The 14,553-nt window shown below is 43.4% G+C and overlaps 1 protein-coding gene across 1 annotated transcript in view; it reads right to left on the bottom strand.

The window, feature by feature from the left end:
• Positions 1 to 14,553, bottom strand: part of Lrguk (leucine rich repeats and guanylate kinase domain containing) — a 114,088-nt gene that overhangs the window by 13,515 nt on the left and 86,020 nt on the right. Inside the window, exon 16 of the mRNA XM_085683880.2 lies at positions 12,264 to 12,403. Coding sequence (XP_085540006.1) covers positions 12,264 to 12,403 — 140 coding nt within the window. The remainder of the gene's footprint in view (positions 1 to 12,263; positions 12,404 to 14,553) is intronic.

Genomic DNA, 14,553 nt, shown 5'->3' with positions numbered 1-14,553 from the left:
CAGATCAAAAAATTTGCAAGAAAACCAGGTGTTCAAATATCCCTTCAAGCCCACAGCTGAAACACAGGAGGGGTGTCCCGCTCTCCAGGGGGGTGAGGACGGACCTCCACAGTTAAGGAAACTGAATCATCTAAAATTTTCAGACTTTTCTGAGGACTGCTCCCGCCCTGCCTTAGCTATTTTTCTGTTGCTGTGAGAGGACAGACACCATGGCCAACAGAAGCCCTTGCGTGGGGGTTATGGCTCCAGAGGCGGCAGACACTTATTGGGAGCGGGAAGCTGAGAGCCAGGAGCTCACATCTTCGGCTACTAACAGAAGGAGAGGGAGGTGAGGGCACACTGGAAATGCCATACACTTTTTAAAACTTGAAGCAGGCCTCCAAGTGATATAGTTCCTCTATCAAGGCCACACCTCCTACTCCTACCCATAGAGGGATCCAATTGAGACCCTAGGATTCAGATGCCTGAGAATGCGGAGACATCTAATTCAAACCACCACACACAAGAGATGCTGAGGGGCACGGGATATACATTTCACGGGACAGCATCAACAGAGAGAAAGGAAGCTCTAGACTGAGGTAGAGCTGAGGCAGCAGACACTGCCAGGAGAGCTTGGGAGGGGAAGCGCCATATATTTTAGGGTTGTTTGAAGGAACCATGGTCACTTCAGAAACTCTGAGAAAACTAACTTCACATAGATGAGCAACAGAAAGCATCTAGTCCAATTTCACATGTAGTTATCCCAGGGGGAAAAATGGGTGAACACCTCCCTTTCAGACAGCGCATACACATAAAGCAGGTAAAACTTGTAATCTGGTGCTTTGAAAGTCAACACAGAGCAGACGTAAAAGACACACGACATTACAAAACAAATACATTATAATTAAAACCCACAAATGAGGTGGCAGAACTCTGGAATGAAGTAGAAATACATGGAAAAAGATGAGTACAGAAGCAACTAAACCAGAAGAAATACAAGTATGATGAGAGAGAGAGAGAGAGAGAGAGAGAGAGAGAGAGAGAGAGAGACAGAGAGAGAGAGACAGAGAGAGAATAGATTAAGAGAACTAGAGAGTGGGTAAAGAAAAAAAACCTGAAAATCAAAAAGAAAGAAAGAGGTCAAGGGATTTGGGAGAAAAGGACAAATATTTCCGATGTGGAGATCCAACAAATGCAGGCTGAGAACACGTGACGAAACAAACAAGGAAAACCATGATTTGAAGACAGTGCCTCAGCGTGAAACTGGTATCCGCCTACAAGAACTCAGGGAACTGTTTTAACAGCTCTTTCTGTATACAGAATGATTGATACAAAAGTCAGATACTGAGCTGTAGCTAATGAAGGGTCTTAAGTGGATGCATATTTCAGAGTTAATACAAATGAAGAATACAGAATAATAACATGGAGCTGTCAGGCAGCCTTAAACAAAGTAGTGGACCATGAAAATGACCCAGCCCTAGCTAAGAAGATACCTGTAGCTGAAGATGCTGGGAGAGGGAGAGTCTGCAAGGGCGTGGCTCAGGGTGGGTTGACTACCCTCCAGTGAAGACCACATGGCCAAGAATATATGGGCAACACAAACTGTCCTTAATGGGGTTTGAAAAATAAACAGAGGACACAAGATTAGTTGGGCGGGGAAGGGAGGAGGGGTCAAGAAGGAGGGGTGAGAATAATCAAAATGCTTTCTAGGAAATTCTCAAAGAACTAATACAAATGAGAAAAAAAGAAAGAAAATGACATTTGCAAACCATGGTTCAGTCTTCCTAACGGGGGCTGGCTGTATTAGCATCGCTATTCAGAGGCTGTTCTCATGATGTGGGATAAAGCCCAAGAGTAATTTAGCAGGCTATCATAATCCTATCATCGCCCAGGTCCTCGAGAAGCCTTTGGGAAGGATTCTCAGTGTGGAAGAAAGATAAAGGTATAATAGAAAAAGCAAATCTCACGAGGCCCTGAATTTTAATTAGAAATATCAAGTTGAACTCATAGACTATTTTATCTAGTCCAAGAACCAGAGGGTAGAGACTATAACCCTGTGGTAGAAGTTTGCCTAGCAAGAACAACGCCCTGGGTTTGGTCCCTAGTGTCTTTTCCCCTAAACAGAGTTCCAAGAGCAATGACTACTCCAACCGTAACGGGCATCCCTGATCACCACACTGTGCTGTTGGACCATGGCCTGTCAAGGCAGCTTCGTGTGAAAACAGCTCCGAGATATGGCAGTCATTTACCTGTGGCTGTGATAAGTTCCCTGACAAAAGCACCTTAAGGGAGAAAGAGTCTACTCGGTTCCAGAGGGACATCTCTGCACCATGGAAAGACACAGCTGCCGGCAGAGAGGGCACGGTGGCAGGAGGAGGGGCTGGCTGGTCACATCACAGCCACACTTAGGAAGCAGAGGGAGAACGGAAGTGGGGCCAGGCTGTACATCCCACGGCCTGCACTAGGGACCATGATCAGAAAGGCTCCACAGCTTTCCCAAGCAGTGCCACCAGCTGGGGACCAAGTACTCAAACCGCCTCCGGGGAACATTTCACACCAAACCACAGAGTCGGGTCTGGACCAGGTAAAATACAAGAGGATGAGATAGCTTGTCATGCTAAATGGCATCAAAGACTCCAACTCTCCAGAGACACAGCCGGAAGAGACATCACCGACCAAAGGTGAGATTATTTGAATTTGGATATGGATTAAAACTGCAAGAAGTTAGTGTCTTTCAAATGTGCCTAAATCAAAATATATTTATTTACATTATTGTACATAGTTCATTGTGTATTTAACAGTTATACATTTGGATTTCCCATTTAGGGCCTCTGTGGTCGATGCTATTGTATACAGTCCTGAGTTTCTGGTGTGTAACGAAGCATAGGCCATGTGTATGTTCAACATTAGTAAATATGTCCAACTGCTGTCTAAACATGCTGTCTAACCTCTCACCAGCTGTATAAGAATTTTCACTATCATGTGTTGAGTCTGGTTGGTAATTTTAGCACTTTTAGTTTATTCTTAGGAGCATCTTGTTATGATTATAACCTAAGTTGTCTCATGGTGATATGTATCTGCCATACCACCACTGGGCACCTGGGTGTTTTCTTTGTAAAGGTTCCCTGTGTACAGGTCCTTTGTAAAGGACCTGTTTTGTCCTGGGTAACCTGTAAGAGTTTTTTATATATTGTGGATACAAATATTCTACCACTTATACTTCACAAGTATCTCTGTGTGTTTTGCCTTTTTAAAACTTAATGCCACTTTTAAATTTTTATTACATTTATTTATATAGTATATATACATCGTGTATGTATGTGTGCGTGTGTGTGTATGTATGTATGCATGCATGCCTCAGAATACATGTGGAGTTCAAGGAACAACTTTCAGGAATTGGTTCTCTCCTTGCACGTATTGAACTCAGGTCCCCACGCTTAGTGGTGGAACTATTTCCCCTGATCAGAAGTCCTTAATTTTAATGTAATTCAGTGTTTCCAAATTGCTTTGTAGTTAGCATTGTTTGTGTTTATATTGAAGAAACTATTCACCATGTCATAATCATAAAAATTTCTCTTACATAATCTTTCAGAAGTATGGTTTTGTTCCTCATATTTATGCATTACACCCCTTAGGTTTTGCACATGGTGTAAGGCTGGAATTAAACCTAATGCCCCATTTGCATGCTGTTAATGCTAGGCAAAGACCTCATCTTCCTCCTGCCCACCAGTGCCACCTTCCTCTTAAGCTGGAACCATCTGTGAAGAGGTTTGTGTAGGGCTCTCATCCAGTATGTTCTTATTCCTCTACGATGCTGCCAGCATCCTCACAGAAATATTAAGATCAACTTGTCAGGTTTCTCAAAGAGTTGTGGGAATTTTTGACTGGCTTATATCATAACTACGGACTTGAAGAGAGTTGGTATATGTGCAGTATCAACTCTTGTAATTCTTAACTGTGACCTCTTCACTTATTTAGGTTTTTAAATATTATTTTTACATTTTCTATGTAGAGACATTATACATCTTTTATCATATTGATTATTGACCTTTTTATTTTTAGATGCTAGTCAGAACATATTTTAGGCAGCTGAAGAGATGGTTCAGGACTTAAGAGCATTGTGGCTCTTGTAGGAGCCACTGGGTTGGGTTCCCAGCACCCACAGGGCATCTGAAATTCCAGCCCCACAGGCTCTGCCGCTTTCTTCTGGGCTTCACAGGCAATGCATACATGTGATACACGTACATACATGCAGGCAAAACACCCAAATACATAAAATAATAAAAGATAGCCTTTTATTCTGGTTTTCAAAAGAGTTTCTCTCTGTAGTTCTGGCTGTCAGGGAACTTGCCCTGTAAACCAGGCTGACCTTGAACTCACAGAGATCCTCTGCCTCTGCCTCCTGAGTTCTGGGATTAAAGGCATGAGATACTACACCTAGCTAAGAAATATCATTTTTAAAAGGAAGAAAAAGTATTCTTCAATTTTAAAGATATTTAATTATTGCTATCATATTGAAATTCCTTGTACATTTTATACTTATTGAATAAACGATAGCTTTGTCAAGTGCATTCCTTTTTTTAAAACATATTTTTATTGATTCTCTGGGAATTTCACATCATGCACCCCAATCACACTCACTTCCCAGTCCTTCCATGTCCGCCCCCCTACTGTTGTGACCCCCTAAAAAATAAAAATAAACAGGAAAAAAAAAGAGTCCAATTTGTGTTATCTATATACTCACTGGAGCATGGTCAAACTCTCAGCGGCCTGCTCTTTAAACCAAACTGAGTCCTTTCCCTCCCCGACCCCCGCCAGAGCAATCATTTGTGGTAAGGTAACATCATTACCACACTTTTTAAGAGTTCTCTTTGACGGCTTGCGGTTTAGGCTGTTACTTTTTTAGGGAGTTGTGGGGAGGGGGTTGTGTGGTCGCGGTGGGGGTAGAGTGGTCACTAAAGCCTTCCATGTTCTCCTTTCTCAGCTGTGTGCCTGCAGTCATTGCTATCACTGGCAGAGTAGCTTCTTTACTTTTTAGTTAGCAGGAATTTCCAGACCATGGTTTTCCACATGTGTGACAGCACGCACAGACATGGCCACTGGCTGTAGTCACAGGCTAAGACAAGGCTCTCGGAGGCAGCCTGGATTGTCAAGGGCATTTCTGAGCTGTTTCTGAACTTGGCGCCGTTTACTTCCTGTTTCTTTGTCCCGCTGGTTAGCAAGGCCGACACACTGTTATACTATTTGTCATTCCAGCCCTGTAGCCAATTAGATTGAAAGCTCTGTTTCTCTTCCTCCTCTTTTACTGACCTCCCAGAAGCTAAGCTATGTGCCCTTGAGTCACCACTGTCTGACGGGCTTTTGTCTACCTGGACTTCAGACAGAGAGATCCTTGGACATCGCATCTCCATTTGGACTCTTCTTCTCCTCCCCTTTCTCCTTTAAGATTTTTTATTTTATGTAGATATGTGACTACCTGGGTGTGGGCATGGATCACATACATGCATAATGTTGCTGGAAGCCAAAGAGGGCATTGGATCTCCTGGTCTTGGAATTACAGGTGATTTTGAGCCAACATGGGGTTGATGAGACGTGAATCTGGGCCCTCTGCAAGAGCAGTAGCTGCTTTAACCACTGAGCAACCTCTCTAGTCTCATCATTTAGAGTCTAAATGAAGAATATAAATTTTAGACCCCTGTGTCTTCTTCATTATAACTGAGGTACAACAAATAGTTTGCTTAAATTTTTATATCAAATATCTTAATGATATGTGCATTTAAAGAAAGATCAGTAGTATTTCACATTATCAACATCTATTTGTGACATATATCAGTTTGTGCACACTTGTGTAGCATGGCATACACGTGAGGCCAAAGGAAAGCTTGCTGGAGTCAGTTCTTTCTTTCTAGCATGTGGGCTCAGGGGATCAAACTCAGACTGCCAAGCTTGGCAGCAAGCTTTGCCCAGTGAGCCATCTTGCCGGCTCCTGTGTTCTGTCTGAATAACATTCTCAAGTGTCCCCTCTCAGGTAGGTGTCCTGTGTCGGGTCTTCTGTGGTGTTGTCTGGAAATATTCTTAGTTCACCTCCCTGCTAATATGTCACCAGGGATGAAATTCTCGGCTAGCAACAACTGATCACTTTAACAATCTTCAGTGATGTCTCTTGCAAAGTTACTATCTACCTAACTGTTGCACCTTGGACAAAAATCTTTCACGCTGATTGATTATTTTTTAGATTAAAAGGAATCTTTCATTTTACTGCAGTATGAATTCAATACAAATATGTATCTACGTTGGATTTTTTTTTTTTTTTGAGAATTCTCCAAAGAAGCTTGATGACTTCCTTCCACGAGATAGAAGGATTTCTCCCTTACCTCTCCAAGTGGGGCCAGTGTTCTCGCTCTTGTCTCTCCTTTTAGGACCCAGTAACACGGCTGGGGTTCCTCATGCTTGGCTTTATACATCTTCCCTTTTGCCATATTTTTGTCATATTGTCTAAGAATGATTCTTCTTACTAATTTCCCCATCTATCCTGAGCTATATCTAATTGGGTACTAATTTCAGTTACTGTTCTCTGTCCCAGGTTTCATACTTCCACTTAGACTTCATGATCTCTACTTTTTGGGTTGATTTTCCTATGCATTGGGGGCTGCAAGACAAGTCATATTAGACCTTGGAGGCTTCAGACTCTGTATTTGCTGCCTCTAGTATCAGGAAGTCCTGGAGGTTTATTTCTATATCTGTTGATTCTGGTTTTTTTTTTAACCTCATATTTTCCCACCTCTTTTCAAACCTGATAATTTTCTTATTATGTACAAGACACTGCATTTTCAAAATGGCTCATAGAAACATTGCCGCGGGTGCCTGGCAACATTGCTGGAAGCAGGTGTGCTTGCAGGAGCGAGAGACTGTGAAGCCCTGTGCACCCCTGCTCACCATCTCCCCCAGGTGAGAGCCCTTCACTTACCAACCCAGGCCCAGCTCACTAGGCTGCATTTCCTCACGGTGCCCAGAGTTCAATGCTGCTGTCATTCCACAGGAAGGTCAACAGTGACGTCTGATCCTCAACCAAAGGTCAAAGGAGAAATGCGACCTCTGGTACAGGTTCACCCCAATTCCAGGCCAGGCCACTTTCCATTCTGTTTGTTCTCTGATGCGTTTAAGTAGATTTCTTTTTAAATCCACATTTTCTAGTTGCCTTGGGCAGGAGGGTTCATCAGAATTACCAAGCCTACTGTGGCAGAAGCGTAAGTCCCAGCAACTGGCTGAAGCCTGGGGTGATATACAAGGCTGTTGATGATCTCACGAAGGAAGAGCTGCTGTTTCTGAACGTGGACCAGGATAGCTGATGGTCTTAGCTCTTCCCCACTCCCCACCAACCGTCACCAACAGGGCAACGACAAACATTTGTTTCCTAAGTCATTAATTTATGAAGACATTTCATGTGCATTTACAATGACATCACAAAGTAGACAGGATTTGGCAGACTTGCTTATATCTTACTCAGCGGGTCATGGCATGTGCCACTAGAAATGCCTAAGGAATAGACCAATTTCATGTCACAGACGGAACTGGCCTCATTATCTTGTGACCGCACCTTGACCCACACATCCTGGCACACTACAGTCGAACTCCAGCCTGGCTGGAGCAGAATGCTCACTGGAGGGGCCGTGCCGAAGAGGCCTCGCTGAACAATGCATTTCAAAGTGGGTTTCATCAAAACCACAAGAATGCAATCTTCAACACGGGTGAGAAATATGCTTCAGAGAAATAGAATTTCGAAACACCCCAAAGCAAGTGGGGTGCAAATTTTACTTGTCTATCACTGCCAAGGGCTTTCCTTTTCCAATCCCCCCACCGTGTGTGTGTGTGTGTGTGTGTGTGTGTGTATAGATATACATACATATATATGTGCATCTCTCTCTGTCTGTACACACACACACACATACACACACATACACACACACACACACACACACACACACACACACACACACACACACACACAAGGCCTCTCTGTATAGCCCTGGCTGTTCTGAAACTAGTTCAGTAGACCAGGCTGACCTCTAACTCACAGATATCCATCTGCCTCTGCACGGCCCCACCACCAAGTACTGAGATAAAGATATGCAACACATACTTGGCTTCTTTTTATATTTTCTTTCTCTTCCTTTTATACAAAGATAGTTTTATTAGTATACAAAAACATAATTTCATTATGACATTTCACATAACTGGCTCTTATTCTTCCCCGTTTCCTCTTTCTCGGCCCTCTCATCTCCTTCCCCTTTCTCTTTTCATGACATTTATTTCCCTACCCTCTCTTGTTCCTCCTTCCTGCTTCATTAGATCTCTTCCTCCTCTCATAACCCCTTCGACTTTCACGCCACACACACGCACACACACACACGCATTCACACATGCACGCACACACAGGCACACACACATGCATATGCATAGAGAGGGAGGCAGAGACACAGAGAGAAAGACACACGTACAGTCCAACAGATCATACATATGATATATTCAGTATTGTCTGAGTTCCACAAACACAGTGACCTCCAGTTTCATCCGTTTCCTAGGAGTGTCATTATTTCGTTCTCCTCTAGAGATGACTGAACTTACATTGTGCACATCCCCACACTGTTTTAATCCATCCACTCATCTTTTGGTGGACATCCAGCATGGGTCCATATTGTGTCTATTGTGAATCACGTGGCAATAAACTCAGATGTGTAAATATCTCTGCGGTACGCTGCCTTAGGATCCTTCAGGTATACAGTCAGGGGTTGAATAGTTGGGTCACATGGTCGTTCTATCTGTAGCTATTTGACAAGTTTCCATATTGACAGCGGTAGTGCCTGCCCTGGTTCACATTCCCACTGGCATGTATGGGACCTGTCCATCCCCATCTTTGGCAGTATTTATTGTTATCTGTTTTATTGGTGCTAGTCATTCTGATGTGGACAAGAGAGAATTCCAGGGTAGTTTTAATCTGCATTTCCCTAAACTAAGGATATGGAACACATTTCAAATATATTTTGGCCATGTATATTTTTTTCTTTGATAATTGCCTATTTATTTCATTATTGCGTTTACTGACTGGATAGATTGTGTGTGTGTGTGTGTGTGTGTGTGTGTGTGTGTGTGTGTGTGTGTGTGTTTAACTTTTGGAGTTTTAAAAAAATAAGTCCTAGATAATAATCCAATTGCTTTCTAGCCTTTAGGCTAAGATCAGGTGTAGCTATCAATACTGTGCCTGGTGTGTAGTTGACAAAGGTTGTTTCCCACTCCGAGACAGACTCTCTGTTCTGCTGGATATAATCGTTTCCTTTACTGACTAAACACGTTCATTCCATGCAGACCGACTAGGAAACTCTTGGGTCGTTTCCTGTGCCCTGCTGTCCTTCTCCGATGCCACCTCAAGCCTTTCCCTGTGCATCTAGCAGGTTCAGAATCCAGGTCTTACATTACGATTTTCTCACTCATTTAGAATTGTTTTTTGTGCAGGGTGAGGGGTGGGCATCTAGCTTCTTTCTTCAGGGTGTCATGTAGTCCAAGCTGGCCTTGCATTCACTAAGCAACTGAAATGACGTTGAACTTCTGATCTCCTCCCCTGACCTCCCAAGTGTTGGGATTGTAGACATGTGCTGCTGTGTCCAGTTTCACGTAGGGCTGGGGTTGAACTCAGGGTTTTATGTATGCAATGGAGCCGCATTCCCAGCTCACTGTTCCCAGTCTTTCACATGAGAATTCCCAGCATTCCAGGCATTTTCTGAACGTGCCGTCTTTTTTGGCAATGTGTTTTTGACACCTTCGTCAAAGATCAGGTGGCTGTAGCTTAGCTGGTGCCTTTATTTCTGAGTCCACTCCTCTGTTCCACTGGTGTATGTGTTTGCTTGTGTGAGCCATCTTGATTTCGCTGTCATAGCTCCATGGCATACACCGTGAGATGAATCATTGTGATATCGCCAGCGTGGCTCCTTCTCCTGAAGATTGCTTGGGCTCTTTGGGGTCTTTGTGCTTCTATATGAATTTTGGATCCTTTTTTTTCTAGTTCTGTGAAGAACACTATTAGAATTCTGATGAAAATTTTATTTAGCAAAGAGATTGCTTTCTGTAATATAGTCATTTTGACAGTACTAATTTGGCCAGTTCATGACCATGGGAGGCACTGCCATTTTCTAGTGTCTTTTTACTCGATATTTCAGTGTTTTATAGTTTTTACAGAGGATGCTCACTTCCTTTATTAAATTTATTCTTTTGTTGTTAGTAGTTTGTCTATTTGAGACAGGGTCTCTGCAGCACCAAGTCTAGCCCAAATCCTATATTTTTAAAAATCATCTCTAAACCCCAGCTGCCCAAGGCTACAAAGGGAGATCAAAAACTTAGGTTTGGGAGCCTCAGCTCTTAGAAGCAACAAGCCATACCTTTCAAAAGAGCCAGGGTGTCCAGGGCAAATGAAGAAACTGGAGATTGACTTGAAGGGTCCTGTGTTTCCCAGAACCAGAATGGCAGAGAGCAATGGGCACTTCCCATTAAATGCCTTTCCTGTTGATTTCTAACTGATATCCAGGGATGGCAAGATTTCAGGGCTACCTAAGCCTTAGCTGGGAATAAAGAAAACTAACCTGCCAGCCAGAGAAAGAATGTGGGAAATACCAGAGCCAATGGCTTGAAGAGGAATCCAGGAACTTACAAGAGGAGCATCTCCAAGGTTACCATGTGATTTACAGGTCCTTCTGAAACCTCCCAGAACAGCCAGAGGCCTTTGAATTCTTAAGTTCATCCAAAGATAGAGCGTGATCTCCATTACTAATAGCTGATGTTTGATTTCTCATAACTCCTGGTTGGTGGGGGGAAATTCTAGATTTGGTTGGCTTTGGTCAAACAATGTCCCTGCACTCAAGCATCACAGTACCAGTTCATATCATTTGTAGATGTTTAAGAGCTTTTGCACATCCTGCTGCCTCTATTATGCTGGAATCTGGAGCCCTTGGGATGGGGCGGGGGCTGCAGGGTCTATAAGGCCTGAGAAGCGTGGCTAAGGAGTCAGACAGGCTGACTATACTCTTGCCTTCAGCAATATGAACTGAAGAGCTAGCGGGACGCTTGTGGGAATGTGGGAGACTGCATCTAAGGGAGTGGGCAAGAGAGGCAGAGTCCACAGTTAGTGCAAGAGGTCACCCAGAGAAGCAAAGCAGAAACCCCTCTTCCTGCACTTAAGAGTCCCCGACACCTGCTATGTCTTACAGTAGAACGTTTAGGCACAAGTCTGGTACCACTGATTCTTCTGACCACTGACCATTGGTTGACTATGGAAGGTGGTGGTGTAACTTGCTTTGAACAAGCAGGCCTTGAGTTGACCAACTAGAAGTTAGGTATATTCTGCAACTGTAATTTTTTTAAGTTCTGTATTCCCAGATCATGACATAAAACCCATTACATACAGAAATGAGTACAGCCTCCTCTGAACACAGCCCTGCTGTACATTAGGTACTCCTACCTGGGCTGGTTTCTGGACAGTCCCAGTGGGCTGAGCTGGGATAAAGTTAGGGGGCTGCTTTACGTAGTGGTGCATGAAGCACACTCTGTAGTGGATTTGGTTTTCCACTCCAGCCCCCAGATACTCATAGTCACATCCCAGCTCAGAGAACTCCACCCCCGAAACTGACATTTTCCCGGGTTTGTTTCATTGTGCTGTTTTTCTACTGCAAACAAAGGAGACAAAAACAGGTTTTTGCTGGGAACCTGAGAGAAAGGCACTCAAAAATTTTACTCACACTGAGAATTCAATTTTAGGAATAGTAACCGTTCCTAGAGGTGGGGGGGAGAAGGATTTTGTCCCCAGCTCATAGATGGAAAAGAACAGTTTGGGAAAACTTAATAGTCTCTAAATTTTAACCACTCTTTCTCTTTTTTGAGGGGGTGGGGGTTGAGACAGGGTTTCTCTGTAGCTTTAGAGCCTGTCCTGGAACTAGCTCTTGTAGACCAGGCTGGTCTTGAACTCACAGAGATCCGCCTGCCTCTGCCTCCCAAGTGCTGAGATCAAGGAGGTGCGCCACCACTGCCCAGCTACCCCCGCCCCCTTTCTAAGACAGGGTCTCACTATATAGTCCAGACTGGCCTCAAACTCAGAGAAATCCACCTGTCTTTGCTTCCCAAGTGCTGGGATTAAAGACATGTGTTACCATGCTTGGCCCATGACCTTTTACCCCCTCCCCCTTTTAATCTGGGATAGAGTAAGTTTCTATGATGATATATCCCACCTGCCCCACCCTTACCACAGGTGACTTTTTGGATGAAAGCTTGGCCCATAATTTCGCATAGTAGTTTCTGTCTGTTGAATCCAAGAACTCACTGGTACTGGAAGCAGTGGACCTCCTGGAAACGTCTTCAGCTTTCAGGTAAGATGTCTTAATAGCTGGCGGGGAAAAGATGAATTTGTAAATGAGAACCACATAACAGAGCAAGTTTCCTGATGTGACAACAATGTTTCCGATTTTATTTGTCCAAACACATGAAATTGTATAAACTTTGTGCGTTTCAACTTGAAGATACATAAGACACATCTTACAGTATTGATAATATTAGTAAGTCGGCTGATAGCATCCAGGAGGTACAACGCCTTGGAAGGTAACCAGTACTCAGTCAGCATGGGTTGGTATTAGCATTAATGTGAAACATGTCAAAACAATGGCTCTTAGCATTTAAATTCATGCTTATAATTACATTCCATTTGAGAAAAGTCTCCAAAAATCTTGGGAAAACATTAAAAGATACAGTTCTAAGAAGTGTTAAAATTCAATGAAGCAAGAATTATCCATGATTAACACCAAGCCTTTCCTCAGAACATCAGAATATCTCGAGGTATAGAATACACATTCCAGGGGCATTGCTTATAAAATGCTAAAATAGTAACTTTCCCACACATATTTAATCAACATGCTTGACTGAGCAGATGTGGGAAACTACCCCACCCCAAAGACATAAGGAAGCAAGAATGTATCACAGAAGTATGTTTTGTTTTTAATAAATATGCAAAATAGAGTCTGGAAAGAAAAACGTCAAGGTGAAGAGGTCAGAAACAGAATAGATGCCAAGGAGCCAGAGGTCCCCGAACTAAGATGGCTTAGGAGGCAAGGCCTGGGCTCCTGGATCTGATGAGAAGCTGCAATGAGGTATCTGGAACTCAGCTCATGACAGGACTTTACGCACAGAGCCTCTCCCAGCTCGAAGACAGAAATCCTGTAAAAAAACATGAGACCTCAAGGCTTGTTCTCAGCGTGGCAACTTAACATGCACAACGCTCTCATTAGCGGGGCATGATGGATCTATTTGTGATCCCAGCATTTGGGAGGTGAAGACAGGAGGTCAGAAGTTCAAGGTCATCCTCAGCAAAAGCAGAACTTGAGGCCAGGCTGGGATGTGTGAGATGCTGTCTCAAGAAAGAGACCAAGGGAGAAGAGAGGTGAGTTCGGGGCAGGGGGTAAGGTGAGGTGGGGCTGAGGGCAAAAGAGTGACCTCTCCACTCTCTGCTGTGTGCTGGGACTGAATGAACATGAACGTAAAACAAATTGTGCCGATCCCAAACCAGTAAAGGAAAGGGAGTGTCGTCGCAAAGTAATCCTGACCGGAGAATCCAGAATCCACATCCTGGCGCCTGTCTTCAGAGAGGAGTGATTCGCGTGCAGTAAGTGGTCGGGATGTGTCTGGGAATTCTAGGTCAGGAGGAATCTCGAGAGGAACCTTAAAGTAACCATATTTATCACAACCAAACTGATCAAAAGGCACCGTGTGTGGGAGTATTCTTTGTTAAATCTTCTTGGGAATATTCATTTGATCCATGTTTATTGAGAACCTGCCACGCAGAGAATGTAGGTCTGGACGCTGCAGATAAAGCAATAAACAGAGCTCCTTGACCCGTGGGGACTGTACTAAAGCTGGAGACAGACAACACATTTTAAAATGTTAGGTAATGAATACAATGAAGTCAGATAAAGCGACAGAAAGAGATGGCATGGTGGTCAAAAGAAGTCCTCTGAGGCGTGGTGGGATGGAAGGAAATTCTCTGTAAGCTGGAGACATCGTCAGAAGTCTGAAGAGATAAAGAGATCAAACATGAACACCACGCAGGGAGGTCAGTTTTATATGAAGAGCCAGAAAAGGGATTTTATTGTTGTTATTGTTTTGTCTCATGATGCTTTGCTGGGATTTACTTTTCTTTACAGGTCTGTTGCTTACGTTATGTTATATAACATTCAGTTTCTAATCCTGTGTTTTTACGGGATTTCCATGTGTGCAAATGTGTCTGTCCCTGCAGTCATGTGTTGGACGTGCTTTTGCCTTAGCTCCTTTGCTTTGTCTTGTTCTGGTTTGTTTGCTTTCATTATTTTTAGATACTCTCGTCTGTTTTCTAATGAGAGAAAGAAAGAAAGGGTGCGGAGATGGTGAGTGTAGAGATGGGGAGGATCTGGGAGGAGAAACCGCAATCAGACTTTATTGTATGAAAAAAATCTGTTTTCAATAAAAAATAGAATTCACCTCTAAGGCTGGAGAGATGGCTCAGTCGGT

The sequence above is a fragment of the Myodes glareolus genome, chromosome 25 (assembly GCF_982192425.1).
Source record: "Myodes glareolus chromosome 25, mMyoGla1.1, whole genome shotgun sequence".
NCBI classification, from domain to species: domain Eukaryota; kingdom Metazoa; phylum Chordata; class Mammalia; order Rodentia; family Cricetidae; genus Myodes; species Myodes glareolus.
Note: the sequence above shows the minus strand (reverse complement) of the source record. Positions and strands in the feature narration are given on the sequence as shown.